The sequence below is a fragment of the Schistocerca nitens genome, chromosome 2 (genome assembly GCF_023898315.1).
Source record: "Schistocerca nitens isolate TAMUIC-IGC-003100 chromosome 2, iqSchNite1.1, whole genome shotgun sequence".
NCBI classification, from domain to species: domain Eukaryota; kingdom Metazoa; phylum Arthropoda; class Insecta; order Orthoptera; family Acrididae; genus Schistocerca; species Schistocerca nitens.
This window is the reverse complement of record NC_064615.1, coordinates 901512332-901530129: the sequence shown is the minus strand read 5'-3', so window position 1 is coordinate 901530129 and position 17798 is coordinate 901512332. Positions and strand designations below refer to the sequence as shown.

The window sequence follows — 17798 nt, the reverse complement described above, 5'->3', positions numbered from 1 at the left end:
ATAATTACACTACCACGCAAACATTGGGGTTACACTCGTCTGGAGTGAAACGTTCCCGGGGGAAGAGGGTCCACTGGGGGCCGAACCGCACAATAACCCTGGGTTCGGTGTGGGGCGGCGGTGGGGTGGGTGGACTGCTGTGCCTGTAGTGGGGCTTTGGACCACTGGGGGCAACGGCGGAACGAAGCCCCTCCGTCGTTTCTAGGTCCCCAGTTCAATACACACTGTGGTTAGTGTTTCGAATAAATTAATCATGTTGTTGATGTTGTTATTGTGGTCTTCAGTCCTGACACTGGTTTGATGCAGCTCTCCATGCTACTCTATCCTGTGCAAGCTTCTTCATCTCCCAGTACCCACTGCAGCCTACAGCCTTCTGAATCTGCTTAGTGTATTCATCTCTTGGTCTCCCTCTACGATTTTTACCCTCCACGCTGCCCTCCAATACTAAATTGGTGATCCTTCAATGTCTCAGAACAGTCCTACCAACCGATCCCTTCTTCTAGTCAAGTTGTGCCATAAGCTCCTCTTCTCCCCAATGCTATTCAATACCTCCTCATTAGTTATGTGATCTACCCACCTAATCTTCAGCATTCTTCTGTAGCACCACATTTCGAAAGCTTCTATTCTCTTCTTGTCTAAACTATTTATCGTTCACGTTTCACTTCCATACATGGCTACACTCCATACAAATACTTTCAGAAACGACTTCCTGACATTTAAATCTATACTCGATGTTAACAAATTTTTCTTCGTCAGAAACGCTTTTCTTGCCATTGCCAGTCTACATTTTATATCCTCTCTACTTCGACCATCATCAGTTATTTTGCTCCCCAAATAGCAAAACTCCTTTACTACTTTAAGTGTCTCATTTCCTAATCTAATTACCTCAGCATCACCCGACTTAATTCGACTACATTCCATTATCCTCGTTTTACTTTTGTTGATGTTCATCTTATACCCTCCTTTGTCCATTCCGTTCAACTGCTCTTCCAAGTCCTTTGCTGTCTCTGACAGAATTACAATGTCATCTGCGAACCTCAAAGTTGTTATTTCTTCTCCATGGATTTTAATACCTACTCCGAATTTTTCTTCTGTTTCCTTTAGTGCTTGCTCAATATACAGATTGAATAACATCGGGGAGAGGCTACAACCCTGTCTCACTCGCTTCCCAACCACTACTTCCCTTTCATGCCCCTCGATACTTATAACTGCCATCTGGTTTCTGTACAAATTGTAAATAGCCTTCCACTCTCTGTATTTTACCCCTGCGACCTTCAGAATTTGAAAGAGAGTATTCCAATCAACATTGTCAAAAGCTTTCTCTACGTCTACAAATACTAGAAACGTAGGTTTGCCTTTTCTTAATCTAGCTTCTAAGATAAGTCGTAGGGTCAGTATTGCCTCACGTGTTCCAACATTTCTACGGAATCCAAACTCATCTTCCCCGAGGTCGGCTTCAATCAGTTTATCCATTCGTCTGTGAAGAATTGGCGTTAGTATTTTGCAGCTGTGACTTATTAAACTGATTGTGCGGTAATTTTCACATCTGTCAACACCTGCTTTCTTTGGGATTTGAATTATTATATTCTTCTTCCCCCCCCCCCCCCCCCCCCCATGAACCATGGACCTTGCCGTTGGTGGGGAGGCTTGCGTGCCTCAGCGATACAGATAGCCGTACCGCAGGTGCAACCACAACGGAGGGGTATCTGTTGAGAGGCCAGACAAACGTGTGGTTCCTGAAGAGGGGCAGCAGCCTTTTCAGTAGTTGCAAGGGCAACAGTCTGGATGATTGACTGATGTGGCCTTGTAACAATAACCAAAACGGCCTTGCTGTGCTGGTACTGCGAACGGCTGAAAGCAAGGGGAAATTACAGCCGTAATTTTTCCCGAGGACATGCAGCTTTACTGTATGATTAAATGATGATGCCGTCCTCTTGGGTAAAATATTCCGGAGGTAAAATAGTCCCCCATTCGGATCTCCGGGCGGGGACTACTCAAGAGGATGTCGTTATCAGGAGAAAGAAAACTGGCGTTCTACGGATCGGAGCGTGGAATGTCAGATCCCTTAATCGGGCAGGTAGGTTAGAAAATTTAAAAAGGAAAATGGATAGGTTGAAGTTAGATATAGTGGGAATTAGTGAAGTTCGGTGGCAGGAGGAACAAGACTTGTGGTCAGGTGACTACAGGGTTATAAACAGAAAATCAAATAGGGGTAATGCTGGAGTAGGTTTAATAATGAATAGGAAAATAGGAATGCGGGTAAGCTACTACAAACAGCATAGTGAACGCATTATTGTGGCCAAGATAGATACGAAGCCCACACCTACTACAGTATTACAAATTTATATGCCAACTAGCTCTGCAGATGACGAAGAAATTGAAGAAATGTATGATGAAATAAAAGAAATTATTCAGATAGTGAAGGGAGACGAAAATTTAATAGTCATGGGTGACTGGAATTCGAGTGTAGGAAAAGGGAGAGAAGGAAACATAGTAGGTGAATATGGATTGGGGCTAAGAAATGAAAGATGAAGCCGACTGGTAGAATTTTGCACAGAGCACAACATAATCATAGCTAACACTTGGTTTTAGAATCATGAAAGAAGGTTGTATACATGGAAGAACCCTGGAGATACTAAAAGGTATTAGCCGGCCGAAGTGGCCGTGCGGTTAAAGGCGCTGCAGTCTGGAACCGCAAGACCGCTACGGTCGCAGGTTCGAATCCTGCCTCGGGCATGGTTGTTTGTGATGTCCTTAGGTTAGTTAGGTTTAACTAGTTCTAAGTTCTAGGGGACTAATGACCTCAGCAGTTGAGTCCCATAGTGCTCAGAGCCATTTGAACTAAAAGGTATTAGATAGATTATATAATGGTAAGACAGAGATTTAGGAACCAGGTTTTAAATTGTAAGACATTTCCAGGGGCAGATGTGGACTCTGACCACAATCTATTGGTTATGACCTGTAGATTAAAACTGAAGAAACTGCAAAAAGGTGGGAATTTTAGGAGATGGGACCTGGATAAACTGAAAGAACCAGAGGTTGTACAGAGTTTCAGGGAGAGCATAAGGGAACAATTGACAGGAATGGGGGAAAGAAATACAGTAGAAGAAGAATGGGTAGCTTTGAGGGATGAAGTAGCGAAGGCAGCAGAGGATCAAGTAGGTAAAAAGACGAGGGCTAGTAGAAATCCTTGGGTAACAGAAGAAAGATTGAATTTAATTGATGAAAGGAGAAAACACAAAAATGCAGTAAATGAAGCAGGCAAAAAGGAATACAAACGTCTCAAAAATGAGATCGACAGGAAGTGCAAGATGGCTAAGCAGGGATGGCTAGAGGACAAATGTAAGGATGTAGAGGCCTATCTCACTAGGGGTAAGATAGATACTGCCTACAGGAAAATTAAAGAGACCTTTGGAGATAAGAGAATGACTTGTATGAATATCAAGAGCTCAGATGGAAACCCAGTTCTAAGCAATGAAGGGAAAGCAGAAAGGTGGAAGGAGTATATAGAGGGTCTATACAAGGGCGATGTACTTGAGGACAATATTATGGAAATGGAAGAGGATGTAGATGAAGATGAAATGGGAGATATGATACTACGTGAAGAGTTTGACAGAGCACTGAAAGACCTGAGTCGAAACAAGGCCCCCGGAGTAGACAACATTCCATTGGAACTACTGACGGCCTTGGGAGAGAAAGTCCTGACAAACCTCTACCATCTGGTGAGCAAGATATATGAAACAGGCGAAATACCCTCAGACTTCAAGAAGAATATAATAATTCCAATCCCAAAGAAAGCAGGTGTTGAGAGATGTGAAAATTACCGCACAATCAGTTTAATAAGTCACAGCTGCAAAATACTAACACGAATTCTTTACAGACGAATGGAAAAACTAGTAGAAGCCAACCTCGGGGAAGATCAGTTTGGATTACGTAGAAATATTGGAACACGTGAGGCAATACTGACCTTACGACTTATCTTAGAAGAAAGATTAAGGAAAGGCAAACCTACGTTTCTAGCATTTGTAGACTTAGAGAAAGCTTTTGACAATGTTGACTGGAATACTCTCTTTCAAACTCTAAAGGTGGCAGGGGTAAAATACAGGGAGCGAAAGGCTATTTACAATTTGTACAGAAACCAGATGGCAGTTATAAGAGTCGAGGGACATGAAAGGGAAGCAGTGGTTGGGAAGGGAGTAAGACAGGGTTGTAGCCTCTCCCCGATGTTGTTCAATCTGTATATTGAGCAAGCAGTAAAGGAAACGAAAGAAAAATTCGGAGTAGGTATTAAAATTCATGGAGAAGAAATAAAAACTTTGAGGTTCGCTGATGACATTGTAATTCTGTCAGAGACAGCAAAGGACTTGGAAGAGCAGTTGAACGGAATGGACAAAGGAGGGTATAAGATGAACATCAACAAAAGTAAAACGAGGATAATGGAATGTAGTCGAATTAAGTCGGGTGATGCTGAGGTAATTAGATTAGGAAATGAGACACTTAAAGTAGTAAAGGAGTTTTGCTATTTGGGGAGCAAAATAACTGATGATGGTCGAAGTAGAGAGGATATAAAATGTAGACTGGCAATGGCAAGAAAAGCGTTTCTGACGAAGAAAAATTTGTTAACATCGAGTATAGATTTAAATGTCAGGAAGTCGTTTCTGAAAGTATTTGTATGGAGTGTAGCCATGTATGGAAGTGAAACATGGACGATAAATAGTTTGGACAAGAAGAGAATAGAAGCTTTCGAAATGTGGTGCTACAGAAGAATGCTGAAGATTAGATGGGTAGATCACATAACTAATGAGGAAGTAGAATAGGATTGGGGAGAAGAGAAGTTTGTGGCACAACTTGACCAGAAGAAGGGATCGGTTGGTGGGACATGTTCTGAGGCATCAAGGGATCACCAATTTAGTATTGGAGGGCAGCGTGGAGGGTAAAAATCGTAGAGGGAGACCAAGAGATGAATACACTAAGCAGATTCAGAAGGATGTAGGTTGCAGTAGGTACTGGGAGATGAAAAAGCTTGCACAGGATAGAGTAGCATGGAGAGCTGCATCAAACCAGTCTCAGGACTGAAGACCACAACAACAACAACATATTTTTCTTGAAGTCTGAGGGTATTTCGCCTGTCTCATACATCTTGCTCACCAGATGGTAGAGTTTTGTCAGGACTGGCTCTCCCAAAGCTGTCAGTAGTTCTAATGGGATGTTGTCTACTCCCGGGGCCCTGTTTCGACTTAGGTCCTTCAGTGATCTGTCAACCTCTTCACGCAGTATCATATCTCCCATTTCATCTCCTACTACACCCTCTTCCATTTCCATAATATTATCCCCAAGTACATCGCCCTTGTATAGACCATCTATATACTCCTTCCACCTTTCTGCTTTCCCTTCTTTGCTTAGAACTGGGTTTCCATCTGAGTTCTTGATATTCATACAAGCGGTTCTCTTCTCTGCAAAGGTCTCTTTAATTTTCCTGTAGGCTGTATCTATCTTACCCCTCGTGAGATAAGCCTCTACATCCTTACATTAGTCCTCTAGCCATCCCTGCTTAGCCATTTTGCACTTCCTGTCGATCTCATTTTTGAGACGTTTGTATTCCTTTTTGCCTGCTTCATTTACTGCATTTTTATATTTTTTCCTTTCATCAATTAAATTCAGTAGCTCTTCTGTTACCCAAGGATTTCTACTAGCCCTTGTCTTTTTACCTACTTGATCCTCTGCTGCCTTCACTACTTCATCCCTTAAAGCTACCCATTCTTCTTCTACTGTATTTCTTTCCCCCATTCCTGTCAATTGTTCCCTTATGCTCTCCCTGAAACTCTGTACAACCTCTGGTTCTTTCAGTTCATCCAGGTCCCATCTCCTTAAATTCCCACCTTTTTGCAGTTTCTTCAGTTTTAATCTACAGTTCATAACCAATAGATTGTGGTCAGAGTCCACATCTGCCGCTGGAAATGTCTTACAATTTAAAACCTGGTTCCTAAATCTCTGTCTTACCATTATATAATCTATCTGAAACCTTTTAGTATCTTCAGGGTTCTTCGATGTATACAACCTTCTTTCATGATTCTTAAACCAAGTGTTAGCTATGATTAAGTTATGTTCTGCACAAAATTCTAAATCATTAATCATATTAATTTGAATTGAATTATTTAGTGTTCAATACAAAAAAATCCCAAAAACCCAGTAAAACCCATAAGTACCAAATACTACCAACTGTATTGGTTTTTTTTTTTAGGAATACCCGAGTTTTTCTCAAGTGTGCGCCAGGCAGACGAACCTTGCACCGTGGGCCTGAGTCCGCGGATGAGCTCCGCCGGCGGGGGCGGGTGCGGCCGGTGCCTGAGGTGCCTGTGGTACAGCTCCAGCATGGGCTGTGGCACGGCGGGGAGCGCGGGCCGCCCCCTGGCCGCTGCTGGCGACCACCCCCTGTCCGTGTCTCTGTGCCTGCCTTCTGCCGCGCTGCGCCACACCCACCAGCAGCTGCACGCCAGCGACACGGCCGCTGCGAGTAACACCAGCACCCAGCGTCGCCACATCACCACTGCAACAGCAGTAGGTCCAGCAGTCGTTACCGCAAGTCTCCCAAACAACTTCAGATTCTCTGTTCGCTACAGGAACGCTTGTAAATACACTGACGGAAAAAAGTCGCAACAGGCAAGAAGAAATTGTGCGACGTGAACGAAAGTTTGAAAGGTCTCTGTTGGATTCCTTTCGTGTTAATTTCTTAAATCTGTTGTCATTTACGGCATACATTCCACTTCTAAATTTACTGTGGTGTTTCTGACTATCTGGGAGGAGACTGAGCAGTGAAACGTGTTACTTTTACACATAAACAAGAACGATCTGTCGCACTACTACACTTTAAAACACAGTTTATATGTAATTCATGTCACACAGTCTCATACGGAACCTACATCCGCTTTCTTTTATATACTGTATATGATAAGATACTCTCATCCCCCTTCCCTTCTGTGTGAAAGGATGAATGAGCAAATGTATTTCTAGTTGCATGCTTGATTGTAGCAGACAAGCCTGTCTGCTAGAGAACAGTAGGACCAACGTCGGAACAGGTAGCTACGCTTTCTAAAAGCAGACAGGTTTCTATTCTTAGTATGGTCCTGTACGTCCCTTGTCATGTTGCTATAGGAAGCTACCTTCCTGGTCACTTCCGTTTGTATCTGTGAAGCACCCTCGGTAGGGGCCCAGGCGGTCTGTCCGCGGCGAGTGTCTGAAGTGGCTCTGAGCACTATGGGACTTAACATCTATGGTCATCAGTCCCCTAGAACTTAGAACTACTTAAACCTAACTAACCTAAGGACAGCACACAACACCCAGCCATCACGAGGCAGAGAAAATCCCTGACCCCGCCGGGATTCGAACCCGGGAACCCGGGCGTGGGAAGCGAGAACGCTACCGCACGATCACGAGATGCGGACAGTGTCTGAAGTGGTAAGATCTCCGGCTAAGCGCGTCTCTCCCAAGTCCGTAGGATAATGGATTTCTTAAGTTCAGCCTAACTGAAAATTTAATCACCTTTATTTCAGGTTTAGATCTAAAATATGTTATCTTAAATTGCAACGCAGTGTAACTCGAGAGTGTAGTTCAGAATATCTTCCAGTAGCAGCTTTGTCACTACTTTGTGAGTAAAGTGGAACCACGTGTTGAGGATCCGGAACTCTAAGATCATCAATCTTAAATGCGAATGTGCGTGAGATTATAACGTCTCGTCTTGACAATATTTTTCAATATAGCACATTTTCTTTATGTTTAACCCACGTGGTGTGTACTTTGTGAGACCAGTACCACGTGCTTATACAATTGTTTGAGCCATCGGGTTAGCAGTAAGAAGCTAGTAAGCAGTTCGAGGTTTTTCTTTTGTAAATTGCGTTTTGATGTAATTTATTTATTTATCAAAGTTATTGTGGTGTTACACTCTTTGTGTAAACCAAGTTGATCACGTGAAGCATGTGGTGTAATCACCAACGTAGCCCTCAGCTATTCTTTTCGGGAAGATTTCACAGAGAGTTAGTATGAATTTAGTATACCAGTGTGTGCTAATTTCATGACGGACAGGTGTGCACTACGACCGTAACTCCTTTGGGTGAAAATTGAATCGGATGGTTGTGGTTAATTTCCTCTTGCATATGTTTCAACGTTCTTCGTGTGTTATTTTATGAATGCAGTGTTGTATACAGTCTCCCAATCTTGGTTCCATATTTGATGTGTTCCGGAAGATTACAAACTCACATTTTCACAATCCTAAATAAGGCACCAGTTTAGTTATGAATCAAGTTTAATATGCTGAAATTTTAACGGAATAATGATCAATGTTAAAATAAATGTCCAAATATAAACTGATTTATTTCTTTTTATTTAAATTGTCTTTTCATGTATATATCACCTGTTATCGTAAGATGAGTGCTAAAAGATTATAATTAATATTAGTCTGGTTGGGAATTTGGTAAGCTAGACTGGATACCTGGTGAAACATTTGCTCAGTAATGCAAGGTTAACTTCCCCAGATAGCTCACAGCTTTTAACCCGCTTTTATTGTCTTTAATATCAGCACCGCTTTCAGAACAACTTAATGCATCAACATTACAAGTTGGTAGGCATGTTTCTACGTCTGAAAGATGATGATTATTCATATTTCGCGCCAGTCGCATAAGGATGGTACTAGTAGCGCCACTATGACGATGCAAACAGGGTTTGTTTCAAATACTCGCTGTAACTGTCGTGAGCGTTAGTTATCTTTGAAGTTGGACTTTGTAAGTTGCTGTTAGTCAATGATCCCTCTAAGGCGACAAAGACGCCATTGTCAATACTTCATTGAGTGAACGAATTCGTGTAATAGGGCTACGAGAAGGTGGACGTTGCTTCTGCGATACTGCAGAAAGACTAGGAAGGAATGTAGCCACTGTACATGACTGCTGGCAGCGGTGGTCACAGCAATGTACACTAGCAACATGACCGGGCTCTGGACGGCTACGTGGCGCTGCCAAAACGGAAGACCATCGTCCTGCTTCTAAAACAGCAATATGAGCGGCATTTGGCACCACAGTGATACAACGAACTGTTACAAATCGGTTAGGGGAGAGTGGGGTACTCTGAACCACGGGGCGCAATGAATCACGTAGCATAATTTCAGTATAAGGTGATAAATTATTTTTTCCGTCTGTGCATATGTTGTCACTACTGTTCTACCGACTTCCATTTGTTTTCTGCAGGATCTAGTTCCTGCCAATAGTGTTGTACTGGTGGTATGTTAGTTTCACGACAGTGAAGTAATTTTTGGAGATGTAGATAGATTGAATTTTGTTCAATCCTTTGTCACCAAATTTTAGAGAAACTAAGTCATTGTAATAATATCACTGCTGTATTTTAATGATATATATCTTAAAATATTAACAATGTTCATACATAACCTCACATGAGCTTTGTTTGAAATATGTACTGTTGGGGTATATTGAACCAAGCTCTCCCGGGGCACAAAGAGCCATGGTTCATTGTGCCCCAGGAATCTTAATTGTCCAATAGAAGCACTCTGTACTTTCTTTCCTTAGCACGGGTAAAAACATATGTGTAGGTATTTAAGGCATTTAAATTACAGACATTCAGCAGTCCTGTTTTATATTATCAGGTTTGAAGATGGTTCGTTCATACCGCAGGAAGACGGACAGAGATAAAACTGACCACGATGTTATGCAAGAAGCTGTGCAGGATGTTCTTAATAAGGGCATGGCAGTTCACCAAGCAGCTAATTCTCTGTTTCGAATTTCTTCAAAAACTTGAAAGACCTTTACCGGAGATACCCTACTTGCGCTGATGGTACAAGGGTTTTCAATCTGGATGAAACCAGTACCTCACCTGTACCAGATAGGCTTCCAAAGGTAGGGGCACAAAAGGGAAGTAAGCAGACTTCTCACGCTACTCGTGGAGAACGTGGTGTCTTAGTGACCACCTGTTGCATAATCAGTGCAGCTGGTACTTTCCTGCCCCCAGCATATGATAAGTAATGCACCAACAGGAACCCTGGGGTTAGCAACATAGACTGGCTGGATGAATAGCGAACTTTTTGTGGATGTCATTAAACATTTCATCCACAAATCCAGTAGCAGCAAAGACAATCCTGCGCTTCTAATTTTAGACAATCATGAAAGCCATCTGTCAACTTCCTCAGGTAAAGGATGAAGCTTTTGTTCCAGCTATTAACATACTTTATGTGCTCCCCGACCTGCTACTGATGGTGTCACAAAGAGAGAAAAATCATATTTCAAATTTGGAATCGGCTTCGAGTCCATTGATGTTCGGTAATTCCAAAATAAGTTACATGATTGTGTCCCTACAAATTTAATTATATGATTCACATGTGGAATATATGTAAACATTATGTTTAAAGTACATTTACACTTACTTTGTATCCTAAGTAGGTTCTTTCAATGAACTTATTTAAAGTGGTTCGTTGAACCCCACATGTGGGGCTCAATGAACCAAATTTTCTTCAAAGGCGTGCAGCTAAAAAACAATTAATAACAATGAAATCATAAGACCATTTGATAATTGAATGAATAAACTGTAACATCTGTAAATCACAACTCTGTAATAAAATTATTGGATGAATAACACAGAGAAATATTTTTTATGATTCAATGTGCCCCAACTCTCCCCAACTTCAAGGAGAACTCACAGCCAAACGCCACTTGCGGCTACAATGGTGTCAAGCAAGACCTAATTGGAAGTCAGAGTTGAGGTCTGTTGTGTTTTACGATGGAAGTTAGTTCTGGCCGTGTGTTGGTTAGACAGAGGCCATCTGAGAGCCTGCAGCCGACCTCTCAGATAGTTACACTGTAACTACACCTGGATCTATGGTCCGGGGTGCGGCTTCGTATGACAGCAAGAGCACTCTCGCGGTCATCCCACGCGCCCTCAATGCAAATTTATACGTCAGTCTGGGGATTAGACCTGTTGTGCTGCTATTCATGGACAGCGTTTCAGTGGGGGTGCTGCCCGCATCTCGTGGTCGCGCGGTAGCGTTCTCGCTTCCCACGCCCGGGTTCCCGGGTTCGATTCCCGGCGGGGTCAGGGATTTTCTCTGCCTCGTGATGGCTGGGTGTTGTGTGCTGTCCTTAGGTTAGTTAGGTTTAAGTAGTTCTAAGTTCTAGGGGACTGATGACCATAGATGTTAAGTCCCATAGTGCTCAGAGCCATTTGAGCCAGTTTTGAAGTGGGGGTGCTTTCCAACAGGAGAACACTCGACCGCATACCGCTGTTGTAACGCATCGTGTTTTACCGAGTGTCGACATGTTACCTTGGCCTGGGCGATCACCAGATCTGTCTCTAATAGAGCACACATGGGACATCATCGGATGACAACTCCAACTCCATTACTGTATTGACCGATCAAGTGCAACGGGCACGGAACTCTATCCCACAAGCTAATGTCCAGCACCTGAACGACACAATGCATGCGCGTTTGCATGTTTGCATTCAAAATTTTGGTGGTTAGACTCGTTATTAATGAGACCACCATTTCACATTTGCAATGGCTTGTCTCTCTCTTACGTTCACCTGTGATTTTCCAATGTTAATCACTTGAATGTTACCAAGACAAAAGTATTCCCGAAATTTCATTACATAATTTATTTGAGGTTGCTATTTTTTTCATCAGTGTAACATAATTTTTCTATCACCTATAAGGACACATCATAGAATAGTTTTCTTAGATTTTCTTCATTCTTAGAAGATTTGAAAGTTAGTGTCGACACAAGATTTTCTTAAAGCAGTAGCGAGCACTAAAAAAAGTGAAGAAAAAGGACACATTTTAAGATTAAAAGACTTCCGAGAACTGTTAATAAAAGTCGAAATAATATGCCAGGAACTGGATCCGTCGATTAAAGGCTCTGAAACCATAAGGTCGTTGGTTCGAACTCCGCTGCACCATTTTTTTAGTTTTATTTAAATTCCAGATTAATTAACAAATCAAAATATTACTTTACTTTGGACTATAATTTTTAATAAAACTAGATTGTGTTTTTAATTACTAATCGCGTGAAAATGTGACTATTTGATATGAACCAAAACCTGGTACAAAAATGTGAGCCGGCCGTGGTGCCCGAGCGGTTCTAGGCGCTACGGTCGCAGGTTCGAATCCTGCCGCGGGCATGGATGTGTGTGATGTCCTTAGTTAGGTTTAAGTAGTTCTAAGTTCTAGGGGACTGATGACCTCAGAAGTTAAGTCCCATAGTGCTCAGAGCCATTTGAACCATTTGAACAAAAATGTGAAACAGCATAAGAAAATAAAATGCTTTCGATTTCTAGAGATTGGAAAGTATCATTGATGTATATAATTGTCATTTAACAAAAAGCTATTTCCCATGTCTGGATTTAATAAAATTAAAGGGAGTTCTCGATCAGAACCTTTAATTCTGTGCACCCCTTTACCTGCACCTAAGCAGAGACTTCATACACCTTGTGAGTAGTGTCTTACTGTTGTAAGAAAATAATGTGGGGCACTTTACAAAACCTGTAATTACGAGGACAAATCAAAAGGCCTGTACGTGAGGTCACCACAACTTTTACTGTTATTATTATTATTATTATTATTATTATCATTATCATTATGATTATCCACAACTTTGTTATCAATTACAATATACAAAGAGTTCTAAAACATTAGGTTGTGGTCAAGATCTAATACACGAACCGATTCAAAAACGAAGTGAGAAACGTATGTTTAACATCTAAGAGCGCCCCACGTTAACTGAATGGTACCATTTCAGGACGTCGGATTGGGAGAGGAGGGGCAGAAGACGAACTTCATCGTCGGTGGCCTCATAGATCTCCAGACCTCACACCTTGTGACTTATCTGTGGCGTTACGTAAAAGATACTCTTGAAAGTCTGCAACGTAGCATTGTTGAAGCTGTGAATTCGATAATGAGAGACCAGCAGCTTCGTGTGCGGCACGAAATGAGCCACCGTTCTGATATTTTTGTGTAACGCATGGTGCTCACATTGAATTCATAAAAATTTGAACTTTTCTCTTTCCAGGAACGTTGGAGCTATGTTACTATCTTTCGTACATGTAAGCAATAAGTGTTTGAAATCTGTACCTTCTTTTTGAATAACCCTGTATAAATGGCACCATATGACAAGCAGAAATTTGATAGTATGACAAATCACTTTACGTCATTGCTCGAAAACAGGCTAACAGACGTATCACTTGGTTTACCCGTCGCAACGTACAATTAAAGATCCATTTCAAACGTTGCGATCATGTTAGAGACAAGTTCATTGCTGTTGTAAGTACGGAAGCGAAAACATATGTCGCTAGAAACAGAAACAACCACCATCACCTAAACGTGTGACTTCAGTTCCACATCTTATTGAAATCCTTCGTGTTGACTGTCAACTCTCGTCTTCATCGCGACGGGACTTAACTTTTATCTTCCTCCTAATAGTCACCAGAGCGCTCCAATACTTGTCTACCACGCCCTGCTGGACAAACCGTGCACTTAGGTGAAGAACAAATAACCAGAAAGCAGCAATGGCACACCAATTCTGGTGTTAAATTTCTCGCTGGTATCATTTCTGCTAATTCTCATTACTTTCGTCTTTCTTCGATATACTGTCAGTCCATATTCTGTACTCATCAGACTTCACTCCATTCAAAACATCCTGTAATTCTTCATTTTTACTAAGAATACAAGTGTCATCGGCAGTCTTACGGATATTCTTTCACCCGACTTTTAATCCAACTGTTGACTCTTCCTTTTATTTCTGTCATTCTTCTTCCATGTAGTATTGGTGAAAAACTGCATCCCCGTCTTACACCCTCTCTAACCCCAGTACTTCATTCTTTATCTTTCACTCTTATTGTTCGCTCTTGGTTCTTGTACATGCCGTATATTACTCGTATCTACCTATAGCACACTCCCACTTTTCTTAGACTTTAGAAAATCCTGCACCAGTTTACGCTGTTGAATGCTTCTTATAGGTCAACAAATGCAATGAAATGGGCTTGATTTTTCTTGTTTTGCTTTCATTATCAAGCGTAAGGTCGGAACTGCCTCTCTAGTGCCTTTCCTAAAGCCCAACTAACTATCAACTAAAACATCATCGATTCCAACTTTGGTCACTCCATTCTCCGATTCGTAGAATGTTATCCCTTTGTTTGTTGTTCCATATTTTTCCTATGGTCCCCTCCCCTTGGCATCTCCTCTAGGAGATCGGAAAGGGACTAATCCAATATCTTCTGCCAATGAAGAGATTAGCATGACACTTTTTCGATTACAGATCTCATGCCCAATGGATATACCTCATGTATCTTAATGCAGAAATTCCCATTGCCTTCTGCATCCTCATGCCCTTTATCACCACTGTCTACAATCCTCAAAGGAACTAACATCGTGAAAGCTCTAGCCTTTTGCTGTTTTGTGAAACAACGCTATTTTCAAAACATTTGGTGTGTCTAAATAGTTGGCGTTGTCAAATGGTTCAAATGGCTCTGAGCACTATGAGACTTAACTTCTAAGGTCATCAGTCCCCTAGAACTTAGAACTACTTAAACCTAACTAACCTAAAGACATCACACACATCCATGCCCGAGGCAGGATTCGAACCTGCGACCGGAGGGGTCGCGCGGTTCCAGACTGTAGCGCCTAGAACCGCACGGCCACATTGTTGGCGTTGTCCAATGATCTTTAATAGTAATGAAGACCGTTGACTATGTGTGAAAACTCGATACCATGAGTGATAACTCATGTGTTTCGATAGAAGCACGAAACTTTCCGACGATGAATGTATAAAATGCTTTTGCTAATGTGAGAGCACGTTTTACAACACATTACACCTTCGTATGTTTTTTATGCGTAGCAAGAAAAAATACAGCTCGGTGCTGTACGGTTGACTTCTGTTCTATGATGGGCAATCAAAACGTTTCCGTTCGAAGGACGTAAGTTCAGAATCGGTATGTCAATCAGGTAAAATCGCCGTGAATATTGAGAGAATCATCCCATCGACGCACTAGGTTGACAATACCTACATTCCTGGAAATTGAAATAAGAACACCGTGAATTCATTGTCCCAGGAAGGGGATACTTTATTGACACATTCCTGGGGTCAGATACATCACATGATCACACTGACAGAACCACAGGCACATAGACACAGGCAACAGAGCATGCACAATGTCGGCACTAGTACAGTGTATATCCACCTTTCGCAGCAATGCAGGCTGCTATTCTCCCATGGAGACGATCGTAGAGATGCTGGATGTAGTCCTGTGGAACGGCTTGCCATGCCATTTCCACCTGGCGCCTCAGTTGGACCAGCGTTCGTGCTGGACGTGCAGACCGCGTGAGACGACGCTTCATCCAGTCCCAAACATGCTCAATGGGGGACAGTTCCGGAGATCTTGCTGGCCAGGGTAGTTGACTTACACCTTCTAGAGCACGTTGGGTGGCACGGGATACATGCGGACGTGCATTGTCCTGTTGGAACAGCAAGTTCCCTTGCCGGTCTAGGAATGATAGAACGATGGGTTCGATGACGGTTTGGATGTACCGTGCACTATTCAGTGTCCCCTCGACGATCACCAGTGGTGTACGGCCAGTGTAGGAGATCGCTCCTCACACCATGATGCCGGGTGTTGGCCCTGTGTGCCTCGGTCGTATGCAGTCCTGATTGTGGCGCTCACCTGCACGGCGCCAAACACGCATACGACCATCATTGGCACCAAGGCAGAAGCGACTCTCATCGCTGAAGACGACACGTCTCCATTCGTCCCTCCATTCACGCCTGTCGCGACACCACTGGAGGCGGGCTGCACGATGTTGGGGCGTGAGCGGAAGACGGCCTAACGGTGTGCGGGACCGTAGCCCAGCTTCATGGAGACGGTTGTGAATGGTCCTCGCCGATACCCCAGGAGCAACAGCGTCCCTAATTTGCTGGGAAGTGGCGGTGCGGTCCCCTACGGCACTGCGTAGGATCCTACGGTCTTGGCGTGCATCCGTGCGTCGCTGCGGTCCGGTCCCAGGTCGACGGGCACGTGCACCTTCCGCCGACCACTGGCGACAACATCGATGTACTGTGGAGACCTCACGCCCCACGTGTTGAGCAATTCGGCGGTACGTCCACCCGGCCTCCCGCATGCCCACTATACGCCCTCGCTCAAAGTCCGTCAACTGCACATACGGTTCACGTCCACGCTGTCGCGGCATGCTACCAGTGTTAAAGACTGCGATGGAGCTCCGTATGCCACGGCAAACTGGCTGACACTGACGGCGGCGGTGCACAAATGCTGCGCAGCTAGCGCCATTCGACGGCCAACACCGCGGTTCCTGGTGTGTCCGCTGTGCCGTGCGTGTGATCATTGCTTGTACAGCCCTCTCGCAGTGTCCGGAGCAAGTATGGTGGGTCTGAAAAATGGTTCAAATGGCTCTGAGCACTATGGGACTCAACTGCTGAGGTCATTAGTCCCCTAGAACTTAGAACTAGTTAAACCTAACTAACCTAAGGACATCACAAACATCCATGCCCGAGGCAGGATTCGAACCTGCGACCGTAGCGGTCTTGCGGCTCCAGACTGCAGCGCCTTTAACCGCACGGCCACTTCGGCCGGCTATGGTGGGTCTGACACACCGGTGTCAATGTGTTCTTTTTTTCCATTTCCAGGAGTGTATTTAGTAAAATACCGATTCCTGCTCGGTGAAGAAGTCCATAACTGCTGCACATGCACGTCCAACAGGAATCGTTGACCCTTCAAGGCCTCTCTAATGGGAGCGAAGGCATGACAATGGCATGGCAATTAGGACTCTACGGTGGGAGCTCTGGTGCCTCACACTTGAGTCGGCGTAACATCTGCGTTACGACATTTGCGATATGGGGACGTGTGTTGCGCAGAATCGCGACAAGCATGGAACTTCGCGCATCATTCCACAACGGCGGTTTTCTCCGGGCATGCTGTCCCATTCACATTCTTTATTCTCCGATGGATAGAGGTGTTTGTCCTTCTGCAGCCAAGGAAAGAGTAACAGCACGCTGGTCCTGTTTGGATGCTTATAGTAACAACTTCGCCAAGTTCACGCTGCCGCATTTATTGCACGCATGTCGGAAAGACACGAATACCACACTAATGACCTGCCTACATGTCAGTGTTTATATACCCGCATCTGAGTCGCTCCAAGTTGCATATACGCTGCAGCAACTCCTCAACCAGAAATTGGTTGATCGCCTCGTATATATTATGTGTTTTAAATCTTCTCCGATCCTCTTCTCTACGCATCTGCTGTGATTGTGTTAGAGCGCCATCGATTTTAATTACACATGCACAACTTATACTTCACTAATCGTCGTGAGATGGAACATTAACATGCCGGATAAGATCGTCACAAAACCATCACTTTGAATAGAAAGGCTCTGATTACAATATCTTGTGTGAAACAATATATTTTAGAAATAGAAAAAACAGTATCACCAACCTCGTACAGTTGTCACTCCAATGACAATTTCATCCGTGCAACTATGTTGCATTCGAGTCATATTTCCTTAGAGTTCGTTATCAGTATATGTTGGTCAAATTATTAAAGTATTGACATCCACAAGATATTTCTGTTGGAATGGCTGGAATATAATGTTTACAAACTAATCGAGAATACCAAGCGTCTCTATGCGAGCTTCATTTTTCCTTGTTCGAGCGCGAATGGACAATCCTTTTTATCATGGAAACGGACTAACAGCTGAAATACTTGCTATCGGACAGGCCATATTATTGCATCATCTGCGAGTAGACTG

General features: G+C 43.3%; 1 protein-coding gene across 1 annotated transcript in view; it reads right to left on the bottom strand.

Moving 5' to 3' along the window:
• Nucleotides 1–6542, bottom strand: part of LOC126235428 (protein decapentaplegic-like) — a 101118-nt gene extending 94576 nt beyond the window's left edge. Inside the window, exon 1 of the mRNA XM_049944152.1 lies at nucleotides 6284–6542. Coding sequence (XP_049800109.1) covers nucleotides 6284–6542 — 259 coding nt within the window. The remainder of the gene's footprint in view (nucleotides 1–6283) is intronic.
• Between the last annotated feature and the right edge of the window lie 11256 nt (nucleotides 6543–17798).